The sequence below is a fragment of the Macaca nemestrina genome, chromosome 14 (genome assembly GCF_043159975.1).
Source record: "Macaca nemestrina isolate mMacNem1 chromosome 14, mMacNem.hap1, whole genome shotgun sequence".
Lineage (NCBI taxonomy): Eukaryota > Metazoa > Chordata > Mammalia > Primates > Cercopithecidae > Macaca > Macaca nemestrina.
In genome coordinates, this window is record NC_092138.1 from 27,556,084 (window position 1) to 27,578,337 (window position 22,254).

Here is a 22,254-nt window from a genome sequence, read left to right on the forward strand (position 1 = left end):
ATGCCTCTTGCAAAAAGAACTAGCCCTAGAGGCCGGGCGCGGTGGCTCACGCCTGTAATCTCAGCACTTTGGGAGGCCGAGGTGCGCGGATCACGAGGTCAGGAGATCGAGACCTTCCTGGCTAACATGGTGAAACCCCATCTCTACTAAAAATACAAAAAAAAAGTTAGCCGGGCATCGTGGCGGGAGCCTGTAGTCCCAGCTACTCGGGAGGCTGAGGCAGGAGAATGGCCTGAACCCGGGAGGCAGAGCTTGCAGTGAGCCAAGATCTTGCTACTGCACTCCAGTCTGGGCGACAGAGTGAGACTCAAGTCTCAAAAAAAAAAAAAAAAAAAAAAAAAAAACCTAGCCCTGGCCGGGCGCGGTGGCTCAAGCCTGTAATCCCAGCACTTTGGGAGGCCGAGACGGGCGGATCACGAGGTCAGGAGATCGAGACCATCCTGGCTAACACGGTGAAACCCCGTCTCTACTAAAAATACAAAAAACTAGCCGGGCGAGGTGGCGGGCGCCTGTAGTCCCAGCTACTCAGGAGGCTGAGGCAGGAGAATGGCGCAAACCCGGGAGGCGGAGCTTGCAGTGAGCTGAGATCCGGCCACTGCACTCCAGCCCGGGCTACAGAGCAAGACTCCGTCTCAAAAAAAAAAAAAACAAAAAAACAAACCTAGCCCTATATTCTTTCCTAGCTATCAAGATGGAAAACAACCACATCATTAATTCAGAGGAGGGGTAAACCAAGTTAATCAGACTCCAAGACCCATACTAATTGCTGACCAAGTAATGCCACAATATTTCATGGCTAAGGATCTCCGACTTGTTCCAGCCCCTAAAAATCTGTTCCGCACAGTTAATATTTCACAAAACCAAAAGGGCTTAGTTGCAATCACAAAGAGCTAGAAATCAGGAGACTCGTGGTTTCTATTGAGTTCTGTCATTATCTGTCTAATAAGATAAATAAGTCACTTTTCTGTATCTCAGTCTCCACATTTGTGAAGTGAGGGAAGAGAAACACGTCCTAAAAACCAAGCAGGGGCTCTGGAAAGAAAAAGAGCTAAGAATGGTGGGTTTTTATTAAAAGTTACATAAGTTAATGGTTTTTGTCTCCATTTATCTGAAAGTGGGTTAAAAATAGCTTCCAAATAAAGCAAAAAGAATTTATTTAGACTAAACTGCACCGGAGAAGTAGAGGAATTAAGAGATAGGACAAGCAAAGATGGGATGTTTCAGTGGAAGAATTTCAGGGAGTAAAAAGGCTATGCTGTAAAACCAGAACTTTTGTTAGCACTGCTTTTTTAAGATGAATTGGTCATAGTTAATGTATTGGATGGAAGAATTTTTAAACATCTGCCCCCAAAGTACGCTGCATCCAAAAAAATATATAACGAAACGAATTCTTACTCATTTGTGTTTATTCTTGGACTTATCCTGACATAATGGGGTTTTTAAAATTATAGACTCATACTGCGTTTATTCATCGCCCCTGTCCTCTCATCCATAACTCAAATTTACTACCAGCAACACAAAATACAAAGATGTGTCCAGTTTTCACTACAGCTCTTCGCGTTTACAAGTATCGAGCGCTTGCTTTCGGAACGCCCTTCTGATTGGCCGAGCCAATGCCAGTGACATCAACCAACTTACTTTTGATTGGAAGGCTGGTTGCTGGGACTGTAGCGTTTGCAGGAAGTCACTTAACTGTTTGGGAGCTGGAAAACCGAAGCTGAAGTTCTCTTTTGCCATAGGAACGAGCGCAACTGACTAGGGAAGATGTGTCCCAGAGCTCCGCAAGCTGGAACGTGAGCCAGGAGGCCCGGACCGACCACGGGACCGCGAGGCACTCCGAAAGTGTGCGGCTGCTCCTTCCCTGCCTCCCAGCTGTTACCCTTTTAAATGTCAGTGTTCGAGGCTGTAGGGGTAGCACGAGGCAGTGAAACGGAACAGTCGGATTGGCCGCACGCCTCAGTTCTAGACGCACCTCTCCACTGAAAGGCCGTTCTGACTGGCAGGGGGAGAAAGTAAACAGAGTTGAATCACCCTCCCCACTGGCCAATTGGAGGGGGTTTGGTTTGTGACGTGATGGGATTCTGCGAAATTGTTACTGAGCAAGAGAATGCCGGAACGGTGCGGACCGGCCGGAGCAGGGGCTCAGAAGCCGTCAGTGGACTCGGGAAAAAGTGTCTCTTAGACCTGGCGCTCGGCGGGGCCCTCGCCACCCGCGTCGGGGTGATCGGGTGAATGTCCTGGGGCTTTGGCTCGACGGAGAGGCGGCCGAGGGCGTGCACCTCTCTTGCAGTTTCCTCTCCCAGCGCCTCGGGGGCGTTTTCAGTCGAATAAACTTGCGACCGCCACGTGTGGCATCTTTCCAAGGGAGCCGGCTCAGAGGGGCCGGCGCGCCCGTCGGGGGATCGCGGCCCGCGCGGGGCAGGGGCGGCGGCTAGAGGCGGCGGCGCGGCGGAGCCCGGGGCCGTGGATGCTGCGTGCGGAGGCGCTGCCGGTTACGTAAAGATGAGGGGCTGAGGTCGCCTCGGCGCTCCTGCGAGTCGGAAGCGCCCCGCGCCTCCGCCCCCTTGGCCGCCGCGCCGTGCCGCGCCGCGCCGCGCTCGTCGTCCGAGGCCAGGGCAGGGCGAGCCGAACCTCCGCAGCCACCGCCAAGTTTGGCCGCGCCGCCTGGGCTGCCGTCGCCCGCACCATGTCCGCGGCCGCCTACATGGACTTCGTGGCTGCCCAGTGTCTGGTTTCCATTTCGAACCGCGCTGCGGTGCCGGAGCATGGGGGCGCTCCGGACGCCGACCGGCTGCGACTACCTGAGCGCGAGGTGACCAAGGAGCACGGTGACCCGGGGGACACCTGGAAGGATTACTGCACGCTGGTCACCATCGCCAAGAGCTTGTTGGACCTGAACAAGTACCGACCCATCCAGACCCCCTCCGTGTGCAGCGACAGTCTGGAGAGTCCAGATGAGGATATGGGATCCGACAGCGACGTGACCACCGAATCTGGGTCGAGTCCTTCCCACAGCCCGGAGGAGAGACAGGATCCTGGCAGCGCGCCCAGCCCGCTCTCCCTCCTCCACCCTGGAGTGGCTGCGAAGGGGAAACACGCCTCCGAAAAGAGGCACAAGTGCCCCTACAGTGGCTGTGGGAAAGTCTATGGAAAATCCTCCCATCTCAAAGCCCATTACAGAGTGCATACAGGTTAGCGGCGTCGCCCTCTCCCCCGGAGCTCTGGGGTTAGTTAACCTTTGGCCAGGCAGTGTTCCTGGGCGTTCGGGACACTGCACTCGGCCGAAAGGGTGCAAACATGTTGGATAAGATGCGGTTTAACTCTTTAAATAATTTAAATGTGCATTGGCGGAAAGCTCACTCTCTCCTTAATTGTCCCCGGCCTTCGGGAGCCACGGAGAGCCTTAAACTGGCGGGCAGAGCGAGTGCGGTGCGTGGCTTCGCGGGGAGTGGTGTCCGCCCCTCCCCTGTCCCGCCCCGCCCCCGGGACTCCCGCACCCCGCGACGGTGGGGCCACCCCACCTGGGAAAGACGCTGGCAGCGGGGAAGTCAGATGGCGTATCTTTTATTTAATTCCCTTGTCGGGTTGCAGAGAAGTGGTTGAAACCGAGGGGGGATGCGGCGCACTTTACTTCGAGCCTTTTAGGGATGACTAAGGACTCATTTAGCTGGACGCCTGCTACTTTTCTGGGCTTGCCAAGGTGGTTTTAAATTTGGCCAGGAGTCCCCCGAGAGGTTTAAAATAACCCTGCTTCAGGCAGCAGAGGAGTTTGATCAAGTAATGGTGGTTAACTTCACTCATTAGCCTTCCTAATGAGCCAGATTTCAGAGCTGAGTTTTTTTTTTTTTTTTTTTTTTTTTTGGCCATGTGACTTAGGTCGCACCCTCCACCCCTGAATCAGGCGGTTTGCAGGGAGGTGTGGTCCTTGCCGGAGGTCAACCTTGGTAATGAATGTTGGGCGGTTCTGGAGGCCTCAGGGAATAGTTCCTCCCAGGGAGGATGAGAGGAAGGGCCGGACAAGAATGTGGCCAGAAAGACATCTATCTGCCTTTTAAAATGGGCGTTGGAGACTTGCAGGGACCTGGGTCATCCAGTTCTCTTGGTTGTGTCTAACATGCACGGTGAAAGTTGGAAAGCATTCACATTTGGATATGCTGTCTGACCATCTTCCGAACGCTTCTCTCACAAACGCTATTCAGACGAGGTAGCGGGGCTTGGTCCTCTCAGATAAGCCTTTTGCTTCTGTCCTGTGACACCGTGTTTGAGGGGGTATTGTTGGAGTTAGTTGGAAAAGTGTTGTCATTTTTTGGTGTAATACTTCGATACTTTTAAGATGAGGTCTTGGGCCTGTGGTTTAAAAATGATATACGGAAAAAAAGATGATACTTGATTGGGGTTTTTTGTTTTGTTTTGCTTTCCTTTTTAAAAGAAAGGTCACGTAACTGCTTCTCATTCCATTTCCTTTGGAAACTTCTTCTTGTGGAGGTGGCTGCTGGCACCGGAATCAGACTGAATTTCCTCCATGGTTAATGCAAAATCAGGTTCTGTTTGGGGTCATCATCTAGGTTGCCATAAAGCAGCACGTTTTAAGGTTTGTGTCTGTAAGGTTGCTGAAAGGCATGTGCCTGTGTTGGGGGATGTGACCTTTAGTGTGGCTCTGGGGGTGAAGTAGGGGTGTATTAACCGGAGGATGTTACTCACCAACAGCTGCTGGGCGGGCCTGGCTGTGTCAGCCATGTTCCCCGAGTTCGGTTGTTCCCATCGGCACCCACTGCCACCTTGAGCAAAGACATTTTCTCCTTCAGGGCGCTGCCCAGTCGTGCAGCCAGGGAGGCCTGCAGTGCCTCTGTGAGCTGCCAGAGTCTGTCCGACTCAGGAATAGGGTTTCCAGCGTTCTGGGCCATTCGGCTGAGTGATTTTTCTCAGGCATTTATAGAAATGGCTGCTTATGTGTGCGTGCATGCGTGCTGCTCCTTAATTCTCCATAAGGCAAGTCATTCGGCTCAGCTGTTTCAGGAGAACCTTTTTCCCAGTCAGGAGTGGAAAACGAAGTGAGATGTTCATTCAGCTTTAAGTGCTACAGTCCTTTGAACCTAGGGGATATGGTGATTGCAGGTGTCTATGTTTTGGGGATCTCTAATCTTAGTGAATGGTTGAACAAAACCTCAGCCTGGGTTAATATTGTCAGAAGTGTCTTCCTGCTAGAGGAGGTATGTGTTAAGGTTACTTTAAATAAGAGACTTGGAGGTCTCATGCATTTGGAAGTTTCAGATACAACTTCAATTTAAATTGACTTTAGGGTAGGGTAAGGAGCTTTCCTAATTTTCTTTCTGCTGGTGTTAAATCAAGAAGGTGGGCAGAGATGGCATTTGGAATGTCTGCATTCTGTGAAGATTTTAAGAGCTGAACTCCCTGCCACACCCCCTTGTTCAGTGCTGCTAACGTTCCTGTAAGAAACCCTCCAGCTTGCTCACTTCCTTATAGAGACACATACAGCTGCCATTCCATAGACCACTTCTACACCAGCTTTAGAAGCTGAATCATTCAAACAGATTTTCTTCTAATTCAGTGCTGCTACTTCTGTAGTGTGCTGGGAGGAAAGACACAGTTGAAGCCGACTGAGCTGGGTTCTGATTTGTCCTATTGTGTTCTCGTTTGAGACCATAAGCAAGTTACTTTAATTCAGAGTTTGCAAACTGGAGGCTTGCTGCTGAATTTGCTTTGCAGATTTGTTTGGCTTGGCCAACACAGGGTTTATAAAAATTTAATTAGTTACCAACATCTAAAAATCAGAGGATTATGGCATGAGTCCAGATTTCTGACTTATCTGGAAAAATCAAAAGATCTGGCAAAACTGGGCCTGAATTCCAGCCTAGCAACAATTGGCTTGAACTGATCATGATATGGGGGCAGTACCTCGTATTTTAATAATTTACATGATGTCTTTTAGCCTTTAAGTTTGCAACCTCTGCTTTGCTTAAGCCTCACTTTCTTAATCCACAAGATAGGGCTACTGTCCTCAAGTCACAGGTTCTTGTGCAAAGATAACATCTATAAAGCACCTAGTAGGGTTCCACACACAGTAGCCCCTTGAGAAATGCTGGGTCCTGTAGTTTGTGTATAATATACAGAACTTCACCTCAAACATCAGGAAACACTGGATAAACTTGTTTTTTGTTGTTGTTGTTGTTTTCTTTTTTTTTTTTTTTTTTTTTGAGACGGAGTCTCGCTCTGTCGCCCAGGCTGGAGTGCAGTGGCCGGGTCTCAGCTCACTGCAAGCTCCGCCTCCCGGGTTCACGCCATTCTCCTGCCTCAGCCTCCCGAGTAGCTGGGACTACAGGCGCCCGCCACCTCGCCCGGCTAGTTTTTTGTATTTTTAGTAGAGACGGGGTTTCACCATGTTAGCCAGGATGGTCTCGTTCTCCTGACCTTGTGATCCGCCCGTCTCGGCCTCCCAAAGTGCTGGGATTACAGGCTTGAGCCACCGCGCCCGGCCAGTTGTTTTCTTTTTGAGACGGAGCGTCGCCCTGTTGCCCAGGCTGGAGTGCAGCGGTGGGATCTTGGCTCACTGCAAGCTCCGCCTCCCGGGTTACGCCATTCTCCTGCCTCAGCCTCCTGAGTAGCTGGGACTACAGGCGCCCGCCACCACGCCCGGCTAATTTTTTTATATTTTTAATAGAGACGGGGTTTCACCGTGTTAGCCAGGAAGGTCTCCTGATCTTGTGATCCGCCCGCCTTAGCCTCCCAAAGTGCTGGGATTATGGGCGTGAGCCACTACGCCCGGCAGATAAACTTATTTTTAAGCAGTATGTTAATTTACATTTTCGAATAGTGTGTTCAGTTTGTTTTTCTTCAACCAGACCAGATCTTTTCCGGTGACATACCTCTAAAGTTTAAGCAGTGGATCCATTGTTAATCTAAAGAAAAAAAGATGCAACAAATATACTGTTTTTCCTGTTTCTAGACTTTTTGGACACTTTATGATGTATTTGTACTGTTTCAGATTAATTTTAGAACTATTGGAGTATTTTATGTGAAAATATATCAAGCATATTATTTGAAAATGTAATTAACATGAAGTTTATCCTAAATCTCCTGACTTTGCGCATACCCTTCACATAGAGTATGGGCAGATTTTGGGGGGTGGGTGGTAAAGGCAGTGTTATCATTTGGAGAAGGAAACGACTACATTCTAATTCCAGCTCAGAAGTCATCAGAACAGGCTGATGTTGAATCATGCTGGGTTGATATCCGGATGATAGAAACCTTAGGCCTTGTTTCTATGCCAGGTGCCATCTTATTCTCTTTTTGGAGGGACTTAAGTCAGCTATCGCCAAGTGTTGACAATGGGTTGAGTTTGATAACACTGATTATAGGATTCTGAAGATGAGAAAACCACAAATTCCAACATCACACCCGAGTTCTATGAAAAAATATTTTTGTGTATATATATTCCGTGTGTGTGTGTGTGTGTGTGTGTGTGTGTGTGTGTGTGTATAGTGCAAAAAGAGGCTCATATAAAAAACCAGGAGAGATGGGAGCTACAAAAGCCCCGAGTGGCGGCTTGTGCTTCTCCTTAGCCTCTTCGAACACATTCTTGGGATCCTTGGCATACTTGGTGTGAGGGACCTGGACAGCCTCTGTTAGTAGAAGTTGTCCTCCAATATGGAAAACAGATTTTTTTGGCCCCTCTAGGAATGTTCATCACTGGCTAACTCTAACTTAGGTGGGAATTTGCTTAAAGGCATGAGGTTGCCCTGAGCTTCTTGCACTCTTCTCCCTTAATTACTGTAAAAGGCTTTGGAGTCAACTGTTTGGTCAAGGAGAGTCTGATGTCATCAGAGGTATGAGGAAAAACTCACCTTCATTGCCTGGGAGGTGGGACCTTAGAGACAGGGCAAGGCTTTGCCCTAGACTAGGGAGCCTTAGCTTGCTTGGCCGCCCATTAAGTAGGCCCTGCCCAGCCCTTACCGCCATTTCTTCTCTTCGTTAGTAGAATGGAAGCCCTGTGCCTGGATCCTTAGGGACACATTATCTCTACCCCATTTTTCTTTCCAGAGGGCTCCCCAAAGTGATGTGGAATGGCATTTCATAACCCAACTTGCTTCATCCAACATAGATTTACAACTAGGCCTGAGTGGGGCTTGCACAGGTAACCGTTTCTCTACCCTTTTCCCATAATTGACCCCTCCATTACTGATTCTCCTGCCTCAGCCTCCAGAGTAACTGGGATTATGGGTGTGTGCCACCACACCCGACTAATTTTTTGCATTTTTAGTAGAGACAGGGTTTCACCATGTTGGCCAGGCTAGTCTCGAACTCCTGACTTCAAGTGATCTGCTCACCTCGGCCTCCCAAAGTTCTGGGCTTACAGGCGTGAGCCACTGTGCCTGGCCTCCCCCATTACATTTTAATTCCACAGATACACTTGAGCTGTTTATGGACTATGCCCCTTTCTGAAAGCGACAAATCGTTGTAATAGCTAAGACTTTTTTCACCTGTCACAGAACCAATTTTTGCCCCCTGGGAGATGATACTGCCCCACCCCACTCAGCAATAGGAGTGATATCAAGTATCCTGTTAGGTAAGAGTAACAAGCTATGCAAAAGGCTGCATACACATAGCTTCTAGCTATAGAAGATGGGTTTCTAAGGCTGCAAGGGTTTGCTATAGGGTTTGCTTCTGGGTTTTAGACAAGAGGCTAAAACTCCCTTGAATATATTCTTCAGCCCGAGCTTTCTGCAGAAATCTGACCCTGGGGCTGTAGGCTGTCAGGACCCTACAGTTCTTATTGCTAGTGGCAAGGTAGGAGCCACCGGTTGCCTTTCTTCCCTCATTTCCTGCGTGTCCTGTGTCATCCTCCATCTATCTGCCCTAGCAAAAACAAAGTCAGGGAGCCTCTGAGAATCTTCGGCTGGCAAGATTACTGTTTCACAGTAGAAAACACAAGTGGGGTCAGATTACAGAGTACACACACTGTTTCCCTTGATTTTCCTCTCACATCTTCTGTGGGTGGTAAGAAGAGAGAGGGCAAGGATATAAGTGGGTTCCTGCGTGACAGAGGGAGATACCAGAGTAAATACAGTGCCGCTTGAATGGTGACACCCCATTACCTTCAGACACAAAGATGTAAGCTGAGGGAAATGAATTCTTGGATTCTGAACATGAGGGTCAGATTTACATTCCTGTCTCAATTGTTGACGCTTATCCCAAGGACTAGTCATTCTGCAACATCTGTGGGAAATTCCCAGATTGAACTTCCCAGGGAGAAACATCATATGACATATTGGGAAAATGACTGACAATGGTTTTCCTTAATAAGTTCATTGAGAAGAAAAGTGGGCGGATGATTTCCCGGTCTTCACTCTTTCAGAAGCCCCTAAAACAATCTGACATGCTCTAGTTGGAGCCTGCTTTCTATCCCATCAGTTTGATTTCTGAATGACTTATGATCATTACCATTCTTCATTTAAAAAAAAAAAAAAAGCTTTGTCGCATTTGTTAGTCTTGACTTCCAAATCTTCCGTGTTCCTTTTTTTTTTTTTTTTCTCTCTCTTTCCCCTTGGCTGTTCTCAGGCTTGGAGAAAAAGCTTGTAGCATGCCATTCCTTCCTCCACTGCTAGAATCCTCCCCCACATCCGACCCTCCCACCTTTTCCTAATGTTTCTCCAGCAAGCCCAGCGCCCACTGAAGAGCGTAAATTAGTGCCTAGTAATTGGTACAAAGGCACTTTCTGTTTCTATGCAACACACGCAGAAAGGAGGGGCAAAAGGAAGACGAAGAAAAAACCCCACAGATGGTTAAAAAGGGAGAGAAGTAAGATCCTCTTTCAGTGGTCTTTGAGCAATCCTGGCTCTCTCTCCGCCCCACTTTTTGTTGGAAGTTAGTCACAGGCCTAGGCTTAACTCAGAGCACTTGGTGGCAGCAGTTGTTAGTATCAAAAGAATAGCACTTAGAGGTTGGAAGTGACCTTGGGAGGTCATCACATCCATCATTTTGTCTTTAAGAAAGCACATCCCCACCCTCTCTCAGAGAGATGGGGATTATTCTCTTGAAACGTTTTGGGGGGACTTGGAGGGCTTCGAAGCACACTACCAGGGTTCAAAAGCCACTTCTCTGCCTTGACTAGCATGGGAGTGGTCATACTGTGTAATGTCCCAGAGCCTCACCAGCTCATGAGGGTACTAGACAGTTGGAAGCATTTGTCAGCAGAACATGCTAAAGCCCCTAGCTTCAAGCTTGGCTCTGTGGGTGCCTAGGAATTTTTCCTTCCTTTTGAATTCTTTGCAGTACTTTCATTTGAATTCTTTTCCCCCCTTGCTCTCCTGGGACTTCAGTCTATGGTTAACATTTTTCTTTTTCACCTTAAAGAGCTGCTTCATGGAATTAACCAAGTGAAAGGGCAGAGGTGGAGTTAGGTGGGGTGGCCTATGCCCTTTTTATGGGAGCAGCACTCTCTGAAACAGTCCAAGGCAGAGCTGCTGAGAGGTTTCCTACCACTGCCTACCTGGAATCCTCCTGAAACTTTAATACCTTTTTGATGCATTAAGGCCACGAGTAAACATTTGTTTTATCCCAGCCTCAAGCAGTCCCCTCAGCAAATAATAGGACTAACATTATTATTCATAAGAATGTGATCCCCACTGAAGGAGTGAGATGCACCCAATTTTTTTTTTTAAATACGTGGTACCTTCCCAGGGCATTCATTGCTGTGTGTGTCCAAAGCCTTTTTGATGGTGTGCCCGAAGGCTTCTCTTTTAATCTCAGTTTCTAGTGTGGCATAATTGACTTCAGAATCCTGAGATGAGAATTGACGAATCTGGATCTGAAATCTAAAGGTTCTAGAGCTGAGAGAACCAGTTTGCTCACGATCTAAGCCAGAGCTGCTGCTACTGGGCCTTTGAATTTGTTTATTTTTTAATGAAACTGAGAATGATCACAAATTTGAACAGGAAAAAGGAATCTAGGAGAATTTGAACAGGAGAAAGACCAATCCTTAACTGGCCAGATTGAGTCTTTTTAAAAAGTGGGGACATTTATTTAAATAAGAGACGGGAGCTTAAGCCATACAAAATTAATGACAAGGATTTGAAATGCAGTCCGTGGTGTTATGTCTTCAATGAAGTTTGAACATTTTTCCAAGCTGAGCCTCCGTCGTTATGGAAGGGAGTGCCTCCCAAAGGGCCTGACTTGAACCAAAGTGGGAACCAGTGGAATAGGCAAGGGACAAAAACACCAAAGTCTCTCTTTGGACATTTTAGAACTGGGAGCAAAGTTACAGATCATCTTGGCCCAAAGAAATAGAGGGAGAAAAAAGGTTTCACCATCTCTCTCTTCCAGAGAGCTAGCTGTGATAAGACAGGCAGTTAGAAAGGAAGAGTTAAGGCCTGACCCATTTCATATTGAACAGCCAAGACTGAGGAACTGGAATGTGAGGGGTCTTTACCTTCAGTACAGAGACAGTAGACAGAGTTGTCAGAGCACAGGCCTTCGGGTGCCTCAGACATGGGTTTTTGAATCCTGTCTTCACCATTCTATTTATGACAACTCATGCTCCACTTACCTTCTCTGAGCCTCAGGTTTCTCATCTGTAAAATGGAGCTCAGTAATTACATATTTATGAAGTTGTTATGAGGCTTAATTCAGACGAGGTGATTAAATCATTTAGCACACCATTATAATTAAAAATAAAGAATTTATATGAGTGTCCAGGAAACCCTTGATTCCTAGAATTTTTGTTTAGAATTCCAGATTAGTCCAGCACTGCCTCATTCACTTATTTATTATTATCATTATTATTATTATTATTTTGAGACTGAGTCTTACTCTGTCACCGAGGCTGCAGTGCAATGGCATGAAGGATCTTGGCTCACCGCTGCCTCTGCACTCTCCCCCTACTTCCCCCTGCCCCTCACTCAAGCAATCCTCCCACCTCAGCCTCCCAAGTAACTGGGACCACAGATGCACACCACCACGCCCAGCCTATTTTTGTATGTTTTGTAGAGACTGGGTTTCACTATGTTGTCCAGGCTGGTCTCAAACTTCTGAGCTCAAGCCATTTGCCCACCTCAGCCTCCCAAAGTGTTAGGATTATAGGCGTGAGCCACTGCACCTGGCCATCTCATTCACTTAAATTATTTATTGAGTGACTTACCTGCAAAAAGCTATGTAAAATGCTGGTACCAGGCACCTTGGATTTCGTGACTAATAGTGATGATAATGATAATATCTAACATTTATTATATGTCCGGTTCCAAGCTAAATGGTTTACATGCATTGTCACATTTAAACTCAACAGCAATCCTGTGAGATAGAAAGGTGCTATTCTTCTCATTTAATAGGAGGAACCAGACTGGGAGTTGGTTAACCTAGTTCAAGGTTACACTGGAATTTTCCTAGTCTGTCTCTAGGTGGGTGGAGTTGGGCATGAGTGCTTGCTGATCTGGACCCCTTGGGTTTCCGCCAGTGGGAAGAGACCCTGCGTTTTACGTGGTTCTCTTGGGTTTGGTCCCAGAGCCACCAGTCTTCAGCTGTCTACTCTTTTGTTGTTCTAACTCTGGCTCGTGGTTGGTTTTCACGAACCTCAGTTAGGAGTGTCAGCAGAAATCTTGGACTCTGACCACACCTACTCTGTATTTTCCATAGTTATCCAGAAGCTGCTTCCTTCCTGTTGAAAAATAACCTGGTTGTGGGCCCGAAGCTGTATTAGTCAGGACAACAGAATCCAAACAGGGACTGGCTTAATAAAAAAAAATGAAACTTTATTGGTTCAGGTTACAAACACATCTAGGGGTAGCTCTCGTTTCGGTGTCTGTGGATACAGGCACTCAGTGTCTGCCTCGCTATGGCTCCGTTTTGCTGCCTTTTGCTATGGCCTCAATCGTGGGGTTGGCAGGGCTGTCTCCAAATAGTGGCGAGATGGCTGCCCACAGTTCCAGACTCATATCCTGCCACTTAAACCCCAAGGAAAGACGGTTTTCCATTCGCAATGATTCCAGCAAAAGTTCCAGGCTTTAAGCTCTATGACTAGTTCAGATTGTGTGCCCCATCCCTGAAATGAATCACTATGGCATGACTGGGTCACATCCAATCTCTGAGTCTGGAGGTGTGGGGTCACCCTCCCTAGAATTACATGTACCCAGAATGGGGAAGGAGTTGTTGCCAAAAGGAAATTTAATGTGTTATTTATTCTTCAAAAGGGAACAAATGCCAGACAGGCAAAACCCACACCTATTCACTCCATCTTCCCATTTCGTTATTTATTTATTTCTATTTGTATTTTTTTGAGACAAAGTCTCGCCCTGCTGTCCAGGCTGGAGTGCTGTAGCACGATCTCGGCTCGCTGCAACTTCCACCTCACGGGTTTAAGCCATTCTAGTGCCTCAGCCTCCCGAATAGCTGGTATTACAACCACATACCACCATGCCAGGCTAATTTTTGTATTTTTAGTAGAGATGGGGTTTCACCAGGTTGGCCAGGCTTGTCTTGAACTCCTGACCTCAGGTGATCCACCCCCCTCAGCCTCCCAAAGTGCTGGAATTACCCGTGTGAGCCACCATGCCCGGCTATCATCCGATTTAGAACTACCAATAGGATTTTCCAAAGAACAGAGTTTGACAAAATGAGAGGCAAACAGTGTGATAATTTTTTTTTTCTATATATTCTTCTTTCTTTTGATGGGAAAGAGCTCTGAACTATCTCTGGAGTTCAGCCTGAAAGACAGATAGGCCATAAGTGAAGGTACAGAAGGGTCTTTGCAGAAGATAGATGGTTTTGACAGGTACTACATATGCTTGGGCAAACACCCACTGGCCCTCCTGAGTGGATGTTCTAGAAGCCGATACCAAAAGCCTCACATGGAACAAGTATAACAGCAGCAGGGTGAACTTCAAAGCCATTGACTTAGTTTTAATTCCAGCCTGTCCATTTTAATGTCCAGAGAAACAAATCATGTTTACAGGAACATTTATTACCCTATGTGCTAATAGATAAAAGCCTAGTCTGTACAAAGACGAGCTGTTTATATGGCAGTTCCCACTGAGGTTCGGAAATGTATTCAGTGTGCACAGTGCCCAAGAAAAACACTGTAATAAATCATAAGAGGCAAAAAGTCGAGCTTAAAAACAACTTAACAAAAACGCATAAAAGTGACTTAACTCCCTGTGCTACCGTAATTCTACAGTAGTTTTGTACCATTACCATTTTAATGAAAATAAGCAGAATGACAACCAGCAGCTGGCTTTCTCTCGTATTGCAATCTATAGTCATGGCCAGCCCCAAAATGCTTGTTCAGTGAGCATTATCGCACTGAAGTGAGGGTTCCCAGTGTGAAAAACACAGGCTATTTTCTCTAACCTGAGGCATTTCTTTTTCTTTTTTTTCCTAATTGATTTTATTTTATTTATTTTTTTAATTTTTTTAATTTTTTTTTTTTTTTGAGACCCGGAGTCTCACTCTGTCGCCCAGGCTGGGGTGCAGTGGCCAGATCTCAGCTCACTGCAAGCACCGCCTCCTGGGTTTACGCCATTCTCCTGCCTCAGCCTCCCGAGTAGCCGGGACTACAGGTGCCCGCCACCTCGCCCGGCTAGTTTTTTGTATTTTTTAATAGAGACGGGGTTTCACCGTGTTAGCCAGGATGGTCTCGATCTCCTGACCTCGTGATCCGCCCGTCTCGGCCTCCCAAAGTGCTGGGATTACAGGCTTGAGCCACCGCGCCTGGCCTTTTTTGTTTTTTTTGAGACAGTCTCACTCTGTTGCCCAGGCTGGAGTGCTGTGGCATGATCTCGCTCACTGCAACCTCCGCCTCCCAGATTCAAGCAATTCTCCTGCCTCAGCTTCCTGAGTAGCTGGGACTACAGGCACGTGCCACTACATCCAGCTAATTTTTGTATTTTTAGTAGAGACGGGTTTTACTATGTTGGCCAGGCTGGTCTCGAACTCCTGGCTCATGTGATCCACCCACCTTGCCCTCCCAAAGTGCTGGGATTACAGGCGTGAGCCACTGCAGCCAGACTAATTTTTTTTTTTTTTTTTGTAACGGAGTCTTGCTCTGTTGCCCTGACTAGAGTGCAGTGGTACAATCTCTGCTCACTGCAACCTCCGCCTCCCGGGTTCACATGATTCTCCTGCCTCAGCCTCCCAAGTAGCTGGGATTACAGGTGCCAGCCACCACACCCAGCTAATTTTTGTATTTTTAGTAGAGACAGGGTTTCATCATGTTGGCCACACTGGTCTCGAACTTCTGACCCTAAGTTATTTGCCCGCCTCGGCCTTCCAAAGTGCTGGGATTACAGGTGTGAGCCACAGCACCCAGCTAATTTTTGTATTTATAGTGGAGACGGGGTTTCACCATGTTGGCCAGGCTGGATTTCTTGAGACAGGGTCTCGCTCTGTTGCCCAGGCTGGAGTACAGTGGCACAATCATAGCTCATTGCATCCTTAAGCTCCTTGGCTCAAGTGATCTCTCACCTAGGTCTCCTGAATAGCTGGGACCGCAGGCACGCACCACCATGTCCAGCTAATTAAAAAAAAATGTTTTTATTTTTCTTTTAGAGATGAGATTTTGCTATATTGCTCAGGCTGGTCTCGAACTCCTGGCCTCAAGTGATCCTCCTGCCCCAGTCTCCCAAACTGTTGAGATTACAGGCCTACACCCAGCCTAACCGAGGCATTTCTTCTCAAAGCCCTGCTTGCTCCTAATTTTCAAAACATGCCCAAAGGCATACATGCCTTTAAAACAACTTAATAAAAATGCATAAAAGTGACTTATGCCTTTGGGCATGTTTTGAATGGAATACATGCCCAAAGAGGGGACTGTGTTCCTTTTCTGAGATCTCCGGGGGAGGGTTGAGTGGGGGCTGTTTTGTGAATGGTGGACAGCTCCGACCTGCAGTTCTTTGTGGTCTTTGGTGCCAAACACCAAGCCATGTGACTTAGTGGCTCACTTCATCCCAGGAGTAGAAGGGTTAAAAGCTTGAAAAGCTGCTGGTGGCCCATGTGGCATGTCTGAGTAGGATTTATGGTCACTGCAGCCATACTGTGGTGTGGGGGTTACATACCATACAGTGTGCATACAGTGTGCAGAGGTTGAGCCCAGAGGGAAAAAGCTGGATGAAACACTTGTTGGAGTGGCATCACTTTTCACCATGAGTCCTTATGAATGCCACAGCCCAGCAGGTAGAGTAGATGTTGACTAATCAGGCATCGGTCTCTCCATTTCTGCTGCTGGGGGACAATCATTTTCTTGGCAATTCAGGGTCTCAGTTACTTCTGTATTAAATTATATTCTCTTTTGGCTAAATGTTTGCAAAATCAGGTTCTCTCTGTCTGATTTAGGGTCCCTTGCCTTTCCTTCCCCTGACAGTGATCTTCTGTTTGGTGGGCTTGGGGCTCATCTCTTGTTTCAGCTGCATGGGAGAGCCATCCATGTTGCAGGCTGTCCTTTGACCTTGTGATGATGTCCACTGAGATGTCTGTCATGCACTTGCCTGTGTCCCCATCCTCACAGGCTGACATCAGTGGCTCTAGGTGTTAGATCCTTGCACTGTGACCCAGTCCTCTTGTAGATTTCGCCAACAGCACAGTTTTGGGCTCAGGAACTCCATCCTTTTCCCCACCCTGCGCTTAGAAAGGTGCACGCACTGAGACCCCTCTCAGCTGTAGCTCCCCAACTCCTCAGGTGTCACGGCCTGTGCAGGGCTTCCAAGAGGGCCTTATTTGTATAAGACACCTCTGTGTCTCTAATACAGTCCTACCAGCTCTTTCTCTTTCTCTTTTTCTGCCCCTCATGTCTTAGTTGGAAGATCTGGCAAATTGAGAGTTTTTTAAGCTCACGGACTTTTTTTTTTTAAACCAGAAAATAAACACCAACTTTATTAATATAATAGCAACAGAAAGAGTTTCCAATTTCTCAAAAGGAAAATGACATGACACCAGCACAAGTGTTAAATGAGTTTTCTAAATGCTACTTTGAAAATTAAAGCTCAGTGGCAACTTATTTATTCTAAACTATGTCTGACCACCCCCCCCTCCCCCGAGGCAACGCATATGGAAGGAAGGGCCTGGAAGGCAGAGAATTAGAAAAAAAGGCACTGTGAAAGGTCAGTCTCTGTGCTTTTAGTTTGAGTCTGGGCTCTTCTTTCACATCTAATCCCATTTTGTGCATAAAACTGAAGGAGCAATTTGAAACCTGGTTTTAATTTGGTCACACACTGTTGTGCAGGGCGTCCTTGGGCACATCATCTGCCCTCTGAGTTGGCTTCATCTAAAACATGACAGGTTTAATTCCCTGGTGATAAAAATCATCAAAAATGCAAAGATTCCAAGAATCTGTTCTTGGGATAGCTTTACCATTAGGCATTTATATCTTGTTCAATATTTAATGCCTAGGTGGATATTTATTATCTATCTTTCCCACAATTAGCTGGACAGAGGCAGCAGAGTCTGGGATGGTGGAAATTACCTAGTCTGGGCCAGGATCTGGTCTTTGAAGGGCTAGCTGTGTGGTTGTGGGGAGGTTGCATCATCTCTCTGGGCCTTTGGAGGATCACTAAGATTTCATCCACCTCTAAATTCTGTGACTCTGACTTATATGGTCTTTTATCACACTACACCACGAGGCAGATCTTCATTGTGTTAAAAATGTATGTTTAGGGTCCGCATTTTGCCTCTGCACTATTTTTAGTTTTCAGGCAGGGCCATATAACTGAGACTTCAAGACCGCTCTTGGCCAGGTGCAGTGGCTCATGCCTGTAATCCCAGCACTTTGGAAGGCCGAGGCAGGAGGATTACTTGAGCCCAGGAGTTTGAGACCACCCTGGACTACATAGTGAGACCCCTGTCTATACAAAAAATAAGCAAAATTAGCTGGGTGTGGTGGCATGCACCTGTGGTCCAGCTACTTGGGAGGCCGAGGTGGGAGGATCACTGGAGGCTGGGAGGTTGAGGCTGCAGTGAGCTGAGATCATGTCACTGGGTGACGGAGCAAGACCTTGCCTCACAGGAAAAAAAAAAAAAATGTATAGCTTTTACGGAATCAAGAACCTAAAGAGTCAGGAATCTGTTGTCAGCCGGGCACGGTGGCTCATGCTTGTAATCTTAGCACTTTGGGAGGCCAAGGCAGGAGGATCACCTGAGGTCAGGAGTTCAAGACCAGCCTGGCCAGCATGGTGAAACCCTGTCTCTAATAAAAATACAAAAATTAGCTGGGCATGGTGGCAGGTGCCTGTAATCCCAGCTACTTGGGAGGCTGAGACACAAGAATTGCTTGAACCTGGGAGGCGGAGGTTGCAGTGAGCCGAGATCGCGCCACTGCACTCCAGCCTGGGTGACAGAGCAAGACTCCATCTCAAAAAAAAAAAAAAAAATTCTGTTGTCTGCTGTCTTTGGTTTGAGGTCTGCTGGGACCGCATGTGCTATCTCGCAGATAGCTGAGTTGGGAACGTGTGAATGGTATTTGGATAGGCTTGCTTCTTAGACTCCAGCATATGCTTAAATGAGGAAGTGCTGTGTACAGATGTCACAGACACACCCACTTACCATTTCAGAACCTAAAGCATAGGACAAGTTGCTTTCTACAGATAAACATAGAGATCCAGAAGTAAAATCTCACACCTAAGCCCTACACTGTCTCTGTTGTATCAACAAATAAAATATAAACGGAAGCCAAATCACAAAAAGGATTCAGTGAGAGGTCAGAAGCAAATGGTAGTAATATGATGGGATGGCATTCAGGCAAGATTATTCTTACAAAGCCTATCCAACATTTTTATTCATTCAGAACATCTATATGCAAAGCAATATTTCTGCTAAACAGGAGACTTTTGAATGAATGATTTTTGAGTTCAGTGTTCATTGAAATGATGTATGCAGAAAAATGTGGACTCGTCTGTGCCCAGGAACGGCCTGCACACCTCTTCTGTAACGTGTTTTTTTGTTTGTTTGTTTGTTTTTTGAGACGGAGTCTCGCTGTGTCTCCCAGGCTGGAGTGCAGTGGTGCGATCTCGGCTCACTGCAAGCTCCGCCTCCCGGGTTCACGCCATTCTCCCGCCTCAGCCTCCCAAGTAGCTGAGACTACAGGCACCCGCCACCACGCCCGGCTAGTTTTTTGTATTTTTTAGTAGAGACGGGGTTTCACCGTGTTAGCCAGGATAGTCTCGATCTCCCGACCTCGTGATCCACCCGCCTCGGCCTCCCAAAGTGCTGGGATTACAGGCTTGAGCCACCGCGCCCGGCCCTCTTCTGTAATGTGTATTGGTGGTTCTGCACATGAGGGTAATGGAGAATGGGAAAAAAGCAACTGTTCATGTTTCATACCTGCATGTCGACATTGCTTTTTGGTGGGGAGGGAAGCCAGATGGTGATGGACAATGGGGTGCTTGAGGCCTAGGGTCAGGGCAGGTCTGTGTGGATGCATGCCCCACCAGCCTGGCCCATGAAAAAATGCTTAGACTCAAATTTTTGCACTTCTTCACGATCTGACTCCTCATCTGCTTTCTAACAAGGATGCTCCTTTGATGGGCAACCCTACTGTTGCTGTTTGTGCAGCAAAGGAAGGAAGGAAGGTTCCTGTCCATTCTTATAAGAGGGCCATGTCCCTTTCACATATGGAAAAAGTAGGAGAGGTGGAAATAGAGGAGTGAGAAAACAGATATAGTATATTCAGGAAGTTTCTGACTTTCTCCTTTTTTTTTTTTTTTTTTTTTTGAGTCTGCGTCTCACTCTGTCACCCAGGCTGGAGTGCAATGGCACGATCTCAGCTCACTGCAACCTCCACCTCCTGGGTTCAAGTGATTCTCCTGCCTCAGCCTCCCGAGTAGCTGGGATTACAGGCGTGTGCCACCACGCCTGGCTAATTTTTGTATTTTTAGTAGAGATGGGGTTTTGCCATGTTGGCCAGGATGGTCTCAACCTCTTCACCTCAAGTGATCCACCTGCCTTGGCCTCCCAAAGTGCTGGATTACAGGCGTGAGCCATCACACTGGGCCAGAAAGTTTCTGACTTTCTGACAATAAATTTGAGAAGAAGACAAAATGACTCTTCTCCTCTCTTTGGTCATGGATCAATTACTGAAGTGTCCAGTAATTTCTCAATAGAAAATAAATCACCCCCTGCCCTCCACTTCCATGCCCATGGAATCTATTCCTTTACAAATTTTTAAGAGATGAGGTCTCACTAGGTTGCCTATGCTGGTCTTGAACCCTGGGCCTCAAGCAGTCCTCCCTCCTCAGCCTTCCAAAGTGCTGGGATTACAGGTATAAACCACCATGCCTGGCCTGGAATATATTCTTGATCAAGCCATTTGTGGAACGGTTTAAACTCAGATGTACCACTGTTTTCAGTAAGACTTTTAAAAAATATTAAAATAACTTTTTCCGACCTTTTCTCATAAGAGAAATATATACTCACTGTTTAAAAAATCAGAAAACATAGGGAAAAATTACAAAAGGAAGTATAAGTTATTCTTTATCTCCTCACTGGAGGTAGATAGTAACTGTTCAAATTTTGTATATATTCTTTTTACTTAAAAAACTTTTTTTAAATTTTAAGTTGTAGTAGAGATGGGGTCTTACTGTGTTGCCCAAGCTGGTCTTGAACTCCTGACCTCAAATAGTCCTCCTGCCTCAGCCTCCCAAAGTGTTAGGATTACAGGCATGAACCACCTCACTCAGCCCACATTTTGGGGGACAACAGGATTTTTTCTCTCCATATATATTCACACACTTATGCAGCTGATCATACATCATTCTTCTCAGTTAGTAGTGTAGGGCTAACATCTTCCCATTTCATGATATAACAGTCTGGTACCTTTTTCACAGGTACATATTAGTCCCCTGTAAGGACATACTGTATGTATTAAACCAGCCCTTTATTGTTGAGCATTTAAGTTGTTACTACCTTTTAGCTCTCATGAGCAATGCTGGTATCCCTTTTCGTGTCTCTATCTAATTATTTATCAAATTAATTGCCAAAAATAATCTGCAGGAGAATATTGCCAGATGGCCCTGGATTAATTATAAATCCCACCAGTGCGGTACAGGGCCTGTTTCCTCCTGCCTCCACCAGTGGTTGGTGTGAACAGATTTTTTAACGTTTTCACTGACCTCACAGATATCTTGCTGGTGTCTTCTTTGGCATGTTTTGATTACTTGTGAGATTGAATATATTTTCATATTTATTTCTTGGTCATTAGTATTTTATTTATTTATTTGTTCGTTTGTTTATTTATTTATTTAGAGGCAAGGTCTGGCTCTGTCACCGAGACTGGAGTGCAGTGACATGATCTCAGCTCACTGCAACCTCTGTCTCGCAGAGATCAAGTGATCCTCCCACCTCAGCCTCCTGAGTAGCTGGGACTGTAGGTGTGCACCACAAAGCCTGGATAATATTTGCATTTTTAGTAGAGATGAGGTTTCGCCATGTTACCCAGGCTGGTCTCAAACTCCTGGGCTCAAGCAGTCTGCCCGCCTCGACCTCCCAAAGTGCTGAGATTACAGGCATGAGCCACCACGCCCGGCCAGTATTTCTTATTTTATAAATTATTTATTTGCATCCTTGCCCACTTTTATTAAGTTGGGCTATTCTTTTTGATTTGCAAGTCTTTTCTGTGTTACAGATTTTAACCTTTTGTCATATGCTACAATTTCTTTTATTCATTTATTATTTTGATTCTTAAATTTTTCTACCTATATATATTTTTAACATTTTTACGTATTCAGAACTATCCTTCAAGTAGGATTTTGCTTTTGGTTTCATGTTTAGAAAGTCTCTCTTCATTCCAGGATTCTAAAAATATTCACCTATATTTTATTGTTATGGCTTTATTTTTTACATTTACATTTATAACCCATTTGGAAATCATTTGAGTGAAAAGTATGAGGTAAGGATTAAGATTTATTTTTTTTTTCTTTTACCTGATGTCTAAGCCACTTACTGAATTAAACATTTTTTGTTTCACTGATTTGAAATTCCCCATTTACCATTTACAGAATCCCTATAGATTCTTAGGGTTATTTTCAGACCCTACTCTGTTCCACTGATTTGTCTTTTCCTGTGCTGCTATCTCACTATCTTAATTATTACAGCTTTAATAATACATTTTAATAACTACTGTTGCAAGTGCTCAGTTATTATTTGTTCTTCTGCAAAATTTTCTTGGCAAGTTGGGCATGTTTATTCCTCCAAATGAACTTCAGAAATAATTTTGTCAAGTTCTAGAAAAAGAAATTCTTATGGCGTGTGTTAATTTCATAGATG

General features: G+C 46.1%; 1 protein-coding gene across 1 annotated transcript in view; it reads left to right on the forward strand.

Annotated features, from left to right (window-relative positions):
* The first annotated feature begins 1,389 nt into the window (after nucleotides 1–1,389).
* The window catches only part of LOC105498658 (KLF transcription factor 9), a 31,376-nt gene continuing 10,511 nt past the window's right edge, over nucleotides 1,390–22,254 (forward strand). The window contains exon 1 of the mRNA XM_011770913.2: nucleotides 1,390–3,191. Within this exon, the coding sequence (XP_011769215.1) occupies nucleotides 2,687–3,191 (505 nt within the window). The 5' untranslated portion in view covers nucleotides 1,390–2,686. The remainder of the gene's footprint in view (nucleotides 3,192–22,254) is intronic.